The sequence below is a fragment of the Etheostoma spectabile genome, chromosome 23, assembly GCF_008692095.1.
Source record: "Etheostoma spectabile isolate EspeVRDwgs_2016 chromosome 23, UIUC_Espe_1.0, whole genome shotgun sequence".
Taxonomy (NCBI): Eukaryota; Metazoa; Chordata; class Actinopteri; order Perciformes; family Percidae; genus Etheostoma; species Etheostoma spectabile.
In genome coordinates, this window is record NC_045755.1 from 16,668,768 (window position 1) to 16,684,062 (window position 15,295).

Consider the following 15,295-nt stretch of genomic DNA (forward strand, 5'->3'; position numbering starts at 1 on the left):
TTTATCACGGCTACTAGGGACGGGCATGTTATGTCATTTCAACATTTGTGTACTCACATTGTATTATATAGCTACAGTACCTGAGTTGTTTACATAATTGCAAAAACAATTGAGAAACAGCCAGTAAAGTAATCCCTGTCACTCCCCCATGTACTGTAACTCGAGTGCAGATTTGAGTTGCGCATGCATCACTTTGCGACGAGTGAAGATGAGAGCTGCGCATGCGTTACTTTGCGACAAGTAGCCTACAAGATGCTAACGAGAGATTCTTTGTAAAGTAAAAACGGACTTAACGAAGTTTGTTCACTGCTGGCTCCAAGTTAGCAATCAAACACAACAAAAGTTGTCAGTTGAATGGCGTTTTGAGCTAACGTTAGCAGTCAAACAGTCATAGATGGCTAAAACATTTTTTAAATGACTGCTAGCTTAGCTACAAGCTAGCAATCAAACACAACAAAGGTCGTCCCTTGAAAGGCGTTTTGAGCTAACGTTAGCAATCAAACGATCATAGGTAGCTGAAATATTTTTGAGGAAGGGGAGACAACTCTCCAGTATTTTGAAATTGTAGTGCAGTAACTATTTTCTAGCTGTCAGTATTACATATTGCACCTTTAAAATATGTGTGGTCACAGACAAAGATGTTGAAAAACAAGTGACAGACCAAAATGTGGTTAGAGACGTGCTAGCTAAGTGTTCAAATCACAGCTGGAGAGTGCAGTGATATTATGCTTTCACAGTTTGTTGGAATGCAGCAGCTGGTAAACCTGAAGTGATTGTGTGGACTGCCTCAAGCCAGTAACTCAGTTAGAATTGCGTTTGTTCACAGAGTTCAATTTCAACACAAGAGATTAAAACTAAGTTTTATCAGCCTGATTTCATCTATAAAAAATAAATTATTTAATTTTAGGGGTTTTGGTGTGCTTACGTCACATGTCTACAGTTATATATAGTCTTAACTGTCAAGTATGGTTATGGTTAGTTCAGGAACATGAAAGATAAAAGATTAGACCCACTTTATAATTCAAGATACATTTATTAAGACATTTGTAAGACAAACTAAAAGCAGCGTATTATGTTTGTAAAGTACAGTATGCATACAGTATTCCATAAGTACTGTATATTACAAGTATCTCCTGTGATAATTGATATAAAAGCAGGATTTAAAAAAAACACTATCTTTGGTGGCACTGAATACACAAGCACACAATTTAAGCAGCTGAAAATGTACAGGAGAACTGTGTAAGGAAATGAATGCCACAGCAATAACTTACATTTAGGATAATTAAACAAGACCATGTACGTATCTCTTTCAAGATTGATACTCATTGTCCACTGGTTTATTGATGTCTGTATGGTTATAAATGAACATCAGAGAAGATTAAATTGGACAAATAGGGCAAAGAAGTCATGTTTTAGCTTAAAGGAACATGTTGGTGCTAATTGCATGAAGGGTCTGTCTGGGCAATTAAAACTCTGACACAATATATACATGTGCAAGTGAGGATTTTCACGGCTAACTCTCAAATGAGCCCTTTTACAGGCGAGAGTATGTTTACGTGTTTGTCAGCCTATACGCTCCCCATGTCTTGTGTTTGGCTGACGATTGTGTAAATACAGTTGACAACAGCTGAACAATTATTAATTACGTGTGGTTGCAAGATGAAGGCAAAAAGAACCACCATTGTAAACCAGCGATTCATATTAGCTTTGCTAATTGGACACGGTTTCCAAGGTATAAACAGAGCAAATGATTTACAGTTTTACTACATCATACAACCACCGATACTTTATGTTACAGTAATTTGTTTCTCTTGGCAACAGTTGTCTTTTTCCTCCTAACAGCCCATGTCATTGCTAGGTGTATATTGTGTCTTCTCCTACACATGGAGCCTTTTTTGTCTGACTTTTTGTTGAAACCTAAATTATTTATTATTACCTTAGATCTTACCCTACTGAGTAGGGCGTGCTACAGTTAAAGACTTGAGTGTGAGGTAAACTGTTCTGCGTCTCCCCCATTTGTAGCACTGCATTGCGCAACCAGGTCAGATTGTTTTATATATCTTACGTGTCCTTTGTATTCTCAGTTATAACGGCCCTCGTTTTAAAATATTGTTGGGTTTAAATCGGGCTTGGGCTCATAATTCCCTTAGAAAGGAGAGAGAAAAATTGCACTTTTTCATATGTTGCTAAAATTGCAATTAATCTGTGAGATTAAAGGGAGAAGAGCTTTAATGTTAAACAATATCTTATTCATTATTTTACCTACTACTGTTAAAAAAAGCAAACACAGGCTACTCTTTTTGCACTTGCTTTGCATTAAGTTTTTATTTTTGTATTCCTCCTGAAAGGGACTATTTTGTTGTTGGATTGATGGCCTACATCTGTCTTCAGGTTGCACTACAAATTAATTAACAGTGCAGTGGTAAACAATTTAAATAAACATAGATTTGAACCATAGTGAAAATTGTTTTGTGTAAATAGTTAATAATTGAGCAATGGGAAATAATCACTTATTGAAAATTAATCGTTATTGAATTGAAAGATTATTCGAAAAAATGAATCATTAGATTTGTCAACTAATTGAAAGAATAATTGCCAGATTAATTGTTTAAAAAGCAATGGTCGGGAAAGCTCTACTGGCCAAGTCATATTGCAGTGGTTTCTCAAGAACGTTATAAACACACACACTGGGACTACCACTGTGTGGGACCAGAGGTCACTAAGTTTCTAACTACCAGTCAGCTTAACCTGCTGGTTTCTGGTGACTCTGATGCTAATTGTTCTGTGCAGCTTAATTGGCAACTACTGAGCTATGCTTGCTGGTGGCATAACACCACTTATTCTGCCTCTCTTTGGTTTATTTACTCAGCGGTAGACTTTAGCAATGGGCCTAAGAATAACTTCATGTTATTGTGATGATATCCAGGATATCCTGTATGTATACTAAGAAGTTGTTGCTGCCTAAAATGGGGTTATCAGTCATATCACAATGTAATTTTGCCACCCTCCACTGAGGTCAGAATTGGTTGGTTAATAGGCAATAGCTGAACTCAGTGTTACCCAGAAGTTTAAGATTGGGTATTCTGGATAGTATAGGTAACTGGGAATCAGATTTGTTTTGACACCCCTGCTGCCAATAACTAAGCTCGACAAATGACGGTTTATCAAAGTCTCTCTAATTAACGAGCTACTTGGCAGTCTGTGTGACTTCTGTTTACAAACCCTGCTTTTTCTTACTATTAGGACATATTAATCAAGTCTGTAATTATATGAACTTTTCCATTAGGAAAACCAAGAAAGAAAACTATGTTAGGAGTCACGGTACAGTCGTTTTAGAAGTATACATATACAAGTGCATAGACTATACGATTATGTACTTGAAATACTGCAAAAAACAGTTGGTTGTGATGCCTCCACACGGCTCTCACAGACCGTTCCCCAATATGTGAAATACCAAGTTTTTTTCACAGCCACATACACTCAAATGCACTCGTGGCCGAACCGGCTATCAAAACAAAGAACCAAGAAACTCGGATTACAACGCACACGCAGGGAGTGTGACTTCATTTTCTGCTCAAGACGCCATAACTCCACTATGGTTTTACATCGCAATTTGTATTTAGAGTATGCCACTTTTAATCGTATTGCCCCTGGTTCTTTGATGTTCTATATTGTTTGCTCCAAATGCAATTTCTGTTGAACATCATGTAATGTCCCATTTAATTGATATAATGTCAGTGTTTGGGTTTTGTTCTTGTTTGCCATTCTGCTTTAAAAACTATCAAGCACAAAGTGATAAATATCGGAGTTGGAACCATATAACACAACTATTTGGCAAGGTTGGGCCAGGAGCTATATCTTAAGCCACCATCTCTGTCGAGCCAATCACGTGACTATGTCCTTATTCACTTTTAGCATGTTTGTTTGATGTTCACATCAAACATCCGCTGTCCATGGTGCTGACTGGTAGGTTGATGTGTAATATTTGCTGCTGCAGAGTGTTTCTGCTCTTTGATAGATATGCAGAGCCAACTGATAGAGAAAATGGCAGTGTGCATTGTCCATCAATGTCATTCATGTTATGTTGCTACACTTGCTGACGAAAAACAACAACTTTAAAATCTGGCTTTCCCAGACCACAGTCCATATTCACTATATTTTTGGATAATGTCAGTGTAGCATCAAAGTGCTTGAACATAGTTTAAATCTTCTTGAAACTTAAAATAGATTAAATGCATCTCAACCTCAAGGTTAAGACGCAATTTTGGATTAACCAGATTTCAGATTAAATCAGGTCTAACTGCACTGATAACGGTATCACCCTTTAAGTTTTTCTCTTGGTGTTTGCAAACTATGGTGTAAAATATTTACCCACATTTATAGCATTAACTAGGAATATGTCATTTAAAGAGCTCAACAGTGACCACCAAGTACATTTTTCCATTCATTCACAAAATAAATAATTATTTATACTTATAATTATAAGTATAAGCCATCGGTTTCAAACTCTCATAGCTCATCTGAAGTCTACCTTGGATGGTTAATGGTGCAATATGTAATACTGACAGCTAGGGCTTAAAATAGCAGTACGAATTCAAAATACTGGAGAAGTCATCTCCCTATTAGGATAGGATATTACTTCACAGCACAGCGGAGTAGCAAACATTAGATACTGGCTATATTGACAGTCATAAAAGCCCGTACTCAAGCAGAGCTCTGTACCCAACTGACAGACACACTTTTTGGGCTTAGAAGTACAGTAGGAACCGTTAAAAACACAACAAGCTCGCTGTCCTCTCCACCCGACGGCAGATACACTTCCTAGGCTTAGAATGATCTATTCTCCGTTGATCCTGTTCGTTTGTTTGCTGCTTTAATGGCTGTACTAACGTTAAAGTTGTAGGGCACCGGGTATGTGTTTTTACAGGTATATTGGCCTGGCTGTCAAACTGGGCCGTTAATATAAAACACAAGCGAAAACACGGAAATTCTCGTCACTGAACGGAAATTTCAGAAGAAGAAAATACTGGCATTAGCATTGTTGTTAGAAAAGATAGTATTTCAGCTTATCATGATTCCTTAATATCTGATGATGCATTGGGGTCATTTTTGTATTTATGACAGTAAACATAGTACATATTAGACCTTTAGTAATCAAAGATCCTTGAATATTAACAGGATTTAAACTTCCGCAACATCACTGTTAAAAAGGTTAAAGGTGCCTTTCATGTCATTCATGAAGAAATTACATTTATCACCTTCAGTTAACCAGTTAGCCTATAGGAGCATCCCCAAGGACAGACTCCAGCCTTTTTGCCAGTGCCTTTTGGTCATGGGGCACTGACCTAACATGCATGTTTTTGGTGGTGGGAAGAAACCCACGCAAACACAGGAAGAACATGCAAACTCTATTCTTTACCAAAAAATGTATCACAGTATTTAAGAGTCCCTACTTGCTGTCGTGTAACAGTGCTAACAACTAAGCCCTAGTTGAGCTATATAGTAGGCGTTTTCTCCATTGCCTTTAGGGATCCAATTAGCAGTCGACAGCTTGAAATAAATGCAAGTAATTTCCTCCAAGTTTCCCAAGAACAATCCTTCATGTATGTTATGGCCAATCAATTTTACTACAGATAAATGTACTTTGTTCATAAGTCTGGCTGATTGCATTTCTTGCTGGCCCTAGTCTCAACAGTAACAGTGATAGCCTAGATTTTGATAGAAACAGGGTTGTGGCTGGTTGCCAGACGGAATTTCCAGATTGGCTGGGAAATCTGGAATACAGTTCAGAGAATGAGAAATGAGCTCCCCTTCCCTACCAACTACAGTCAGAGCTAAGTTAACAAGGGAATATGCCTCACACAACTACTCTGTGAAAGCTGCATAGTGACCAACAGCAGATCATAGTTTGCTTTTTCCCCCTAGAAAATTATTGTAAAGCTAATAATTAGTACTAAATCAGCTTTGTCTATTATTCCGGAGAATGAAACGCCCAAAGAAAGTGTCCAGATATAGTTAAACAGTATCTGAGAAGCACAAATATTGAAAAGACACTTCATATCTCTGCTGTAATTCAGTCAAAATTGCCTCGCTGCCTTTGCAAACTTAATTGTATACGTACGAAGAAACATGAATTGGATTTCTGCTCTCTGAAGCTTTTTTCCTTTTTTTTTAAAGATTATATTACAATGAATTGCCACCCAATTTTGTACTCAGCTCTCTGAGGTTTAGAAAAAGGATATCATAAGAGGCCTTTCTGTGGACAAGATTTAGATTTTTCAATCACATAAACACCTTTAAAATTGTTTTTGTCGACACCAGTTCAAGGCCCTCTGTGAAACAAGACTATAAATGGGAAAATGGAGGAGGAGAATTAGGCCATCAACCTTCACTGTGTACTAGTGGAAAAGCTCTACAACTTTAGTATGCCATTATCTTCTTTGATTGCTATGGTGACAGAGCCAAATTGCATATAATAACCTGCACAGAAAGAGTGGACAATAAATAGTTCCTGTTTGCAGTAGATCTGTCACAGCGCTGCAGCTTTGCCCGACAGTTGTGTGTCATGATACTAAGTACTGCACAACACTTGAAACAATATATTTTAAATGTATGTCAGCCTTCAAATTGCACGCATTCTGTTTTATGCATGACAATATTTAGGTAAAACTAAAATGTGTAGATTTATCCTCCAGTACATACTTGTTTACACAGTTTCCTTATAGAGAGAAACTAATAGGTTTTAAGAATCGATTAGTTGACTAAGCGGTAAAAGAAACACCAACTATTGTTTTTTAACTTATTATAGCTGCAGAGCATAAAAAGAAAAAAAACGCTATGCCAAGTAGAGGGAGACCTCTCTCTGAACAGAATAGCCCGAACCAATAGAAACGCTCTCTCTCTCTCTCTCTCTCTCTCTCTCTCTCTCTCTCTCTCTCTCTCTCTCTATATATATATATATATATATATATATTTCTCTTTCTCACTCTCACTCTCCCTCACTCATTCACTCTCACACTCTCTATCTCTCTCTCTCTGGAATGACCTGTGATTGGCCAGTCTCCCATCATGACCTAGATTATTTAAACTCCTGAATAAAGAGCCAAGAGGAGGTTCAGAAGTCTATTTTTCTCTCAGACCACCTGAATTCCAATCTATTAAAAGTTATAATGGGAATTTTGCTAGGGCAGCACAATTAATCACAATTTTATGAACTAGTGCAAGATCCCAATCAAGGGGGGTGCAATATTTGTTAAAATGCAAAATATGTGTCAAACCATTCTGAATTAAGTATTGGGGCACTGCAGAGACGTCCCGGCCAAAAAGGCTGTAGTACAGACTTAAAAAATCTTTGTTTTGTACAAATCCTCACAAAAATCACGCTATAATCATTTACATTTTTGTTGTTGTAATACTTTTCAGTGAAAATGGAACATAAATACAAAAGTCCTTGTGAAACATATCACAATCGCAATATCAGTCAAAATAACCACACTTAGCCCTATTTTTTTTAAGTGTTTAAGTTATTTATGAAGCAAAAATGCAGAGGAGTATAAATTTTGGTTCTTATAACAGCATTAAGACACAGAAGATTTAATGTTACATTAATACATTGTAAATTACTCATTCTGTTGATAGTATTGAAACTTCATTTCAGCCATCCTTCCATGATGATAGTGAGGTGATGACTAACATGTTCAGGGGTGAGGCTGCTGCGACATACAATACAATAAACATGACTGTATCCACACATACAAACGTATACAAAGCACCGGTTAACATAAACCGCACAGTTTCCTTCAACCCCCTCACAAAAAAGCCTTTATGTAAAGTAAATACACCTGTTGTGTACAAAGAGCATGGTGTGATAAGATAGTGGACAAGTAATCTTCCCTTCATTGCAACATTATAAACTGTAATTTTGGTTGACTTCTAAGAGCACAGAATTTTAATTAAGACAGTACCAGTGCTGTGATATGGCCTGCGTTGTATGAGAGTAATAAATAATCATTTTATCTCTGCTCTGTGATGCTAATCTGGAGTTTAAGCAATGAGTGAGTAGCTTTGTTCTGAATTCAGCGTGCTGGCCAATTCATTCTGGACCCCAGCTGATGTTTACCCAGGCTGAGCCAGCAGCTGATCACACCGTCTGCGTCAACTCAGTCATCTGACAAGGTGTGCTCACTGCGTCTGACATGCATCTGTCACAGTGGCAAAAAAAAAATCTAACCCACTCTGTTTGGTCTTTCTCTTTCTCCATTTGTACAGCATCTGTCTGGCCGCCCAGTATCGCCATAATGAATGAGAGTCGAAGGGAAGCACTGGCGGCAGCGCCGCCCGAGCCCACCACCGCCTCCTCCTCCACAGCTGGCTCCAACACCACCAACATGGCCGGCCCGGGCACCGGCGAGAAGGATGAGGCATTTTCCAAGCTGAAGGACAAGTTCATGAATGAGTTGAACAAAATCCCATGTAAGTGTGTCTTTTTCCGGTATAACAGTAGGCCATTTTTTGAGCTGAAACAAGTAGTTAATGTATTGATAAGTGACCCAACCACAGTCTTTTGTGTAGTAAAGTGAATATTTGAATTGTTGGTACAACGATTTCAAGATGAAAAAGTGATGGACTTTTTTTTTTTTTTACTATTTTTGACATTTTGTAAACCCAACAATTACTGAATTAATCACAAAAAGAAGTGTCAGAACATACAATAGGGAAAATAATTGGTAGTTTTAACTTTTAAAAACTTTTACATTCATGATGTGATTGACTCTAAAATTACACAATTAATCTAAACAGACCTAGTTTCCATCCCGGTTGGATCTTCATCAGTCCAAAAGTGTTTTGAAATGGATGTCACACGTATGTATGTATGTATGTACTAGGGTTTAATCCCAGGAAATGGGATTACTGTAAATACACATCCAAACTATTTCCTGTTTTCTGAGAAGTATAACAGGAAAACAGGTAAAACTAGTTACTTTATTGGTAAACCAAATAGGTGGAAACGTACAAAATAACCATATCACAGAAATTCGCAAGTCCTTTATGTGAGTACTTTTGAATGGCCACGATTAGCTCTGATGTCACATTTCAAAAAATATATTAAAAAGGCCTTTTCATCAGCCTTGCAACTACTATATGTGATGTCTATAAATACATTCCCTCTGATTCAAACCACTCAATCCATTCAGTGTGATTCTAGTGTGACCGTGACTCAAACATGATTCAAGTGTGAGTGAACTTTTGTAGGAGGATAGGCCAGTGTTACTCGTGACTTTTGATAAAAGACTTTCAATGAATCAGGTGAACAAGTAATTTATTAGTTCTTTCATTGTCTTGCTTGAGTCAACAACACACTCACAGACTTATTTCTTGCACTGAACAGCTCAGATGGAGCTATCTTCGCTAAATTATTTGAGTGGAGATAAACATCTGTCAGCAATGATTTAAGAGTTTGACATGATAAATTGCTTAATTGTGCGTAACTGGCTTTAGTTTTTGCTGTTAGAGTTTCAGTCTTTTTATCTTACTTATACTCTACAGATAGAGTATGTCTAGACCATACTCTACAATTTACAAATACCCAACAATTCCCCCACGAACAAGTGCAACAGTGGCAAGGAACAACTTCCTTTTAGGTAGACATTCGGTCCTTTTTGTCCTTTTTTCCCACTACTACATGTTTTTTCATGAAGAATTTTTCAGTTTTAGGTTTTCGAAAATATGGTTGTATGGTGTCATCCAGGATAAAGCACTGTGTGGAGATGCAATTTTTTTTTCATTTAGCAGGAATCTAAAGGTACATATATCCACAGGCTCATGTGGAAGTAATTCTCACAACAGGAAATAGCTGATGTGGAAGAGAAGACCTATTTCTGTGTCAAAGACACAAATGACACCACAAGTCGTGCTCCCCTTTCCAGAAAATTGTTGAGCGAGTCAGCATGAAGAATTCCTTCTTCTGCAGCAAAAGGTTTATTTGGACTAGGTTGCATATTTACAAAAAATATATATATTGTCAGAATAACTTATCTTCCATGTGGTCTTGAATAACATATTTTCATTAATGGAAAATGAGAAAAAGTTTTGATTTGTGTGCTTGGTGCTGAGGGTAAATAAAAACGGTCAACAATGTTCCATATTGTGAGTCCAATATGGGGCTACTGAGGTATTGCAAATGTATTGCTATTCCTACCGCATCTAGCCCAAGCTTGACAACTTTTCCCACATCATCTTTAAAAGTAGACGATTCATTATTGCTTTCAAATTTTGACATTTTAATCTGGAGGGAAAAAACTAAATCTGGGCTTCTTTTTGTATACCCTAGGCAGGAAAGTTATCTGAGAGCTTCCCAAAAAAACAAAACATCTGTCCTTTTACACAGGGTTTTAGATTACTGTTTTCTCACCTCATCCCCTCAATCAAAAGCGGTGTTTGCTCCCAGGTGCTGCCAAACTGATGATGAATCACCCTAGACTTGTTTACTCCGTGGAATATCGATACTGTCTAAAGAAAGTCAGGTGGCAGATTTAACAAGGAATATGCGAGAGGAGAAGCTGCATGCTCAGCTAATGCTGCTGCAGAAGGTTTTCTTTTGGGCTTATAACCCAGTTTAAGCCCTGCAGGCTTTGAGGCTTGGTCCATGGGGCTGTCAGACTGGCCTAACTTGTTGCTGAATTTCCGTCCATCAGGATCTGCAGGACATGTATCTCTGAGCAGGGGATATTGCCTTGGCCCCAGCTGTTGGCTATGGCTCAAGCTTCTAAAAACCACTAGACATTATCTCAGTTTTTCTGCATTTACTGTGCTTGCTTTGTTTTTTATAGCTGTTATAAACATTTTGAAGAAAAAGTCCCAAACATATGTTTTCATGCATATTTTATCCAGTAATCTCACCTTCCAGTTTTGTGATGTCTATTCATAAAGAGATAGTTTTGTTATGGTTTTCACATGCTATTTGATGCGCTGTAGTTCTGTAACTAACACATTTAATTATTCTGTCGAGCATTTATTTCTTTATTAGTCTATAAATTGTCAGATAATAGTGAAAAATGTTCATCAAAAGTTCCCAGAGCTCAAGGGAATGTCTTAAAAATCCTTTTTTTTTGTTTTGTTTTTTACAGTCTAACAGTATAAAACCCAAAGATATTATGATCATACAGATGTAAAATCAATACAAGCAGCAAATCCTCACATTTGAAACACTGAAACCAGTTTTTTTGCTGGATATACACACTAAATGAAAATAACATTTTAAGAAGTAGAGGAGTGCACCCACCCTACAGGGATGGACATATGTCAACATGATTGTGGTGTACAAAATGTGTGTACAACAATTCCTTCTACAACCAAATAAATCCGTTTAATCAATTTATGAATTAGCCTTCCAAGCTTTCTCATTGAGCAGAGGGGTTGCCTCCAAGAAAGCCAGTGTATTGAATTTCTTACTGCGTATTCTAAACACCCAAAGCTTTACTTCCCGATAACAATTGACCTGAGCACACAGAAGCAGTTTGATCCGTGACTGCTGGCTCCACCAGCCATTACCCCAAATAGCACAGACAAGCGATTGGCATTTTACAAAAATAGAGTTTTTTTTATGAGCGGCTTTGTGCTTTTAGGCAGCCAAAGGCACTCACAAACATTTTTACAAGCTGCAAAACGATTAAATTAAAATATGTATTTATTGCCTCTAGTGGAGAAATCTGTTATATTTTGTCTAATTTAAGAATTCAAGAACTCTTGAAACTTGCATTGTTATCAAACCCATATTTAAGTCCCATCTTTGTAAGGAGATACAGACAAGAAAAAGCTTTATATATACTGTATATATATACTGTATATGTAAGCTTTTTCTTGAGCACTCTAGTACTAACTTTTGGGACTGTTTTGTGACAAAAGCTGTCTTGGGACTGACCAACTGTCTTTCGCTTTTGGTGTTGACTGACAATTGTGATAAAGCTGATGGTTACAGGTAAAAAGAAAGAAAAATAAGACTAAAATATTTAGTGGTGTAACTGGATGCTAAGGAAAGGGCAAACACAAAAAGATACGCCAGAGCTTGAATGTGTCTCAACTTGTTTGACTTTGTGGCGGCTCACAGTCATCAGACAGCAGAGTTTATTAAGAGGGATTACGGTGCTGGATCAACAGAGCCATTCGTCTCTGTCTGCTGTTGCTCTGGTGACAAGCCCTTGTTGTCTACTCTTTGCCCTTGCTTAAGCAAAAGTTTGCCTGCCAAGAGACACCATCAGGGGCTGGTCAAACCCAAGCCAGATCAGTCCCAACCAGCACCAGCTTTCCCTCTAAATCTTCAGTAAACAGATGGGAAACAGATCTTCTGTCTTCTCAGAGATTTTGTCAGCATTTGAGGGTTAAATATATGTTATGAGTCTCAGTGCTGGAACATTTGTACTGTACACATGGTAACTTGTTTGTTCTGTTTGCCACCTGTGAACACTCAGACATAGCTGAATATGAACAACAGCCCTGACAGTTTGTGTTTTATTTTTGTTATATAAGGTTTTTCAGGCCGAAAATACGGAGACGGGGTGACCTCGCAAAAGAAAAAAAACAAACATGTACTGGTTAATGTTACCAATAGACTTCCAAACGTGACAAAGAAAAAAAGGGGTGTTCAATGGCTTCTCGTCATAGGGCCGTATGCGCCGTACGGGTTGGGCAGAAGCTGCACAGTTTGACCAGCGGGTAACGGCCGGGCAGTGGCCAGGCAGCAGTCCGGCCGCACACCAGGCCGCCAGATGGTTTTGCTAAGAACTTGCAATGAATAACTATTATCAGACCGGCCCTTGCGGCCTTGAAACACTACCAGCCCACTAAGAAATGTCCCAACTCTCCTGATTGCCACTCCACCTCTGTGTGTAATAGAAGGTGCCACTTAGATTTAGGTCCAACAGTTCACTCTGAGTAGCTGTTTACTTATATTTGCTTATTTTTGGTGTTGCCTAAGTTGCCCAAGTGTGTGTGTGTGTGTGTGTGTGTGTGTGTGTGTATACATATGTACGTATGTGTGTATATATATATATATATATATATATACTGTATAGTGTTCATACGCTTTTGGCTGACAAACAAACAGCTCTGTTTTTATGCACCAAATTTCACTGCTCTACTTTTTTTGTGTCTAGGAATATATTATTATTATATTTCATATTATTGGTATAAATCCACCTCATGCACTGTTGGATTTTGATGGGTCTACATTTTCTGATAATAATCAGAATAATAGACCAGATGGAACAAGTATACCCAATTTAACCAAATCACAAATGAATAGACCAGCTTGGGTTTTTGGTACAAGAAGAGAAGTACACACACAGTTTTCATCAGTCATCAGTTTCTATATATCCAGTCATTGTTGCGCCGTGTTGTAATCGCATTGTTTGCTTAAACAAGCCAACAAGCCACAGCGGGGAAAGGGCACGGACAGAGTGTTGCTCTCATAAGCATAACAAGATATAATGTTGAGGTTAATTGACCAACAGGGTCCTGTCACATTGGATTTGTTGCAGCTGCTGGAACCCAGATGTAATATTAAACACATACACACACACACACACACACACACACACACACACACACACACACACACACCCTTTTAAATGCATCCATCTAACTCAATCCATTTCATAAAAGCTTTCTGTCAAATATAATTTGATATTTATTACCAGGGATGTGGAGACGGAAATCTTTTTATATGCAGAGTTGAGTCGAGACAGAGACATCTTATAGGACTGTCTTTGATATTTATGACATAAATTTGAAATATTCGTCAATGTAAGTGGCAAAAACTAATGCTGATCTGGGTCAATATAAATTACTTCTTAACTTGAAAGGATATCTCAATCTCAAGACTATATCACCACAAGGTCCATTTAGTAACTGTTCTGAAGCTTTTAAATATCTAAATATTTTCCTCTGCTAATGGAGGCACCCGGGTGTAATGGAAATATTTGGGCATTTTTCAGAGTCCTGCACTACTACAGTATGGGCTACGTTGTATTAGTAAAATATTTACTTGCATATTTATCATAAGTTCATTATGGCCATTGATCATGAGGTTGAAGATTATTTAAAACATTTTTGATATTTTTTGTCACGCTTGAGATTTTTTATCCGGGTCACAGGAAAAATCAGAGAGGAGAGTGTCATAACTATAGGAATCAGAAACGGGCTAAATTAACTTTGTAGATCTATGTTCTGTGTTTTATTCCACACACTGTCTTGTGCAAATGTGGGTACTTCAACTACTAATAATGTCACACATTTGCCACAAAGGGCTTTACAATCTGTACAGAACACAATACCCTCTATCCAAACACCAATTGCAGAAGGAAAAACTGCCAGACTTAACAACAGTAGAAGGAGGAACTACACCAGAGTTTAGTATACGCCACTGATAGTGTTGAAAGTACTTTAAAAGTGCCATACCATTTTAATGATGATGCTGAAAAAAGTGATTTGAGCCTTGAAGACCAGCAAAAATGTATTTCATCATGCGCAACCCACCCATTGGAGAATCTTCATTTTCCATGCCATGTCACTCAGCAGAACAAGAGATAAGTGCTGAGAGTTGAAGTGCAGTGCGCATGCTGCCAATAGTCCCTCTCGCTCTCTCGTTCACTTTCTCGCTCTATTTCTCTCTAGCTCGAGAAAAGAAATTCACACAATGTAGTTAATTAGGGAATGATTTTATTGCTTTCTGGGACTCAGGTTTCTTTAATTAAGGAACACAGAAGTGTCTTTCACTGGAGGACACATGCTTGATGAATAAGATAAGGGCTGGGTTCATGCATTCATTTTCACTGTAACTGGCTAAATTGCATTCCATCAGGCGCTGTGAGCTTTGATAAAATGCCACAATGAGTGTTGACTGACATAGCCATTTAGGGTATATTAAAGAAAGAGTTAACATTGTGTTTATTGTGATTTTTGTTAATCAGACCTGTTCTATTTGGGGGACAAAATAATTTCAGTTTCTTTAAGAGCTGATTGCTTACTGTGGTGGTCTGCCAGCTTTAAATACGAACCTGTCACAACTCGGAAACTTCCATTACTAAAAGACTTTCTCCTTACCTTACCTTGTGTTTGCATTTGTATTTGCGAGGTATAAGTAGCTGCTCCGGTGCTGAAATGTGCCACAGTATCCTCAGAGGTATAAGAAGCAAATGCTTATGTTTGGTCCAGGTTAAAGGTGTTCAGTAGGATTTTGCCAAAAGAACTGGAGATGTAGGCAGAATTCTCTTTATAGTCAGGCATGCAGGCTCTGATC

At 37.8% G+C, this 15,295-nt stretch overlaps 1 protein-coding gene across 4 annotated transcripts in view; it reads left to right on the forward strand.

The window, feature by feature from the left end:
• Positions 1–15,295, forward strand: part of syt1a (synaptotagmin Ia) — a 186,634-nt gene that overhangs the window by 131,696 nt on the left and 39,643 nt on the right. For all 4 annotated transcript variants that reach the window (XM_032505589.1, XM_032505591.1, XM_032505592.1 and 1 more), the window contains one exon: positions 8,269–8,472. In XM_032505589.1, the coding sequence (XP_032361480.1) occupies positions 8,298–8,472 (175 nt within the window). In that variant the 5' untranslated portion in view covers positions 8,269–8,297. The remainder of the gene's footprint in view (positions 1–8,268; positions 8,473–15,295) is intronic.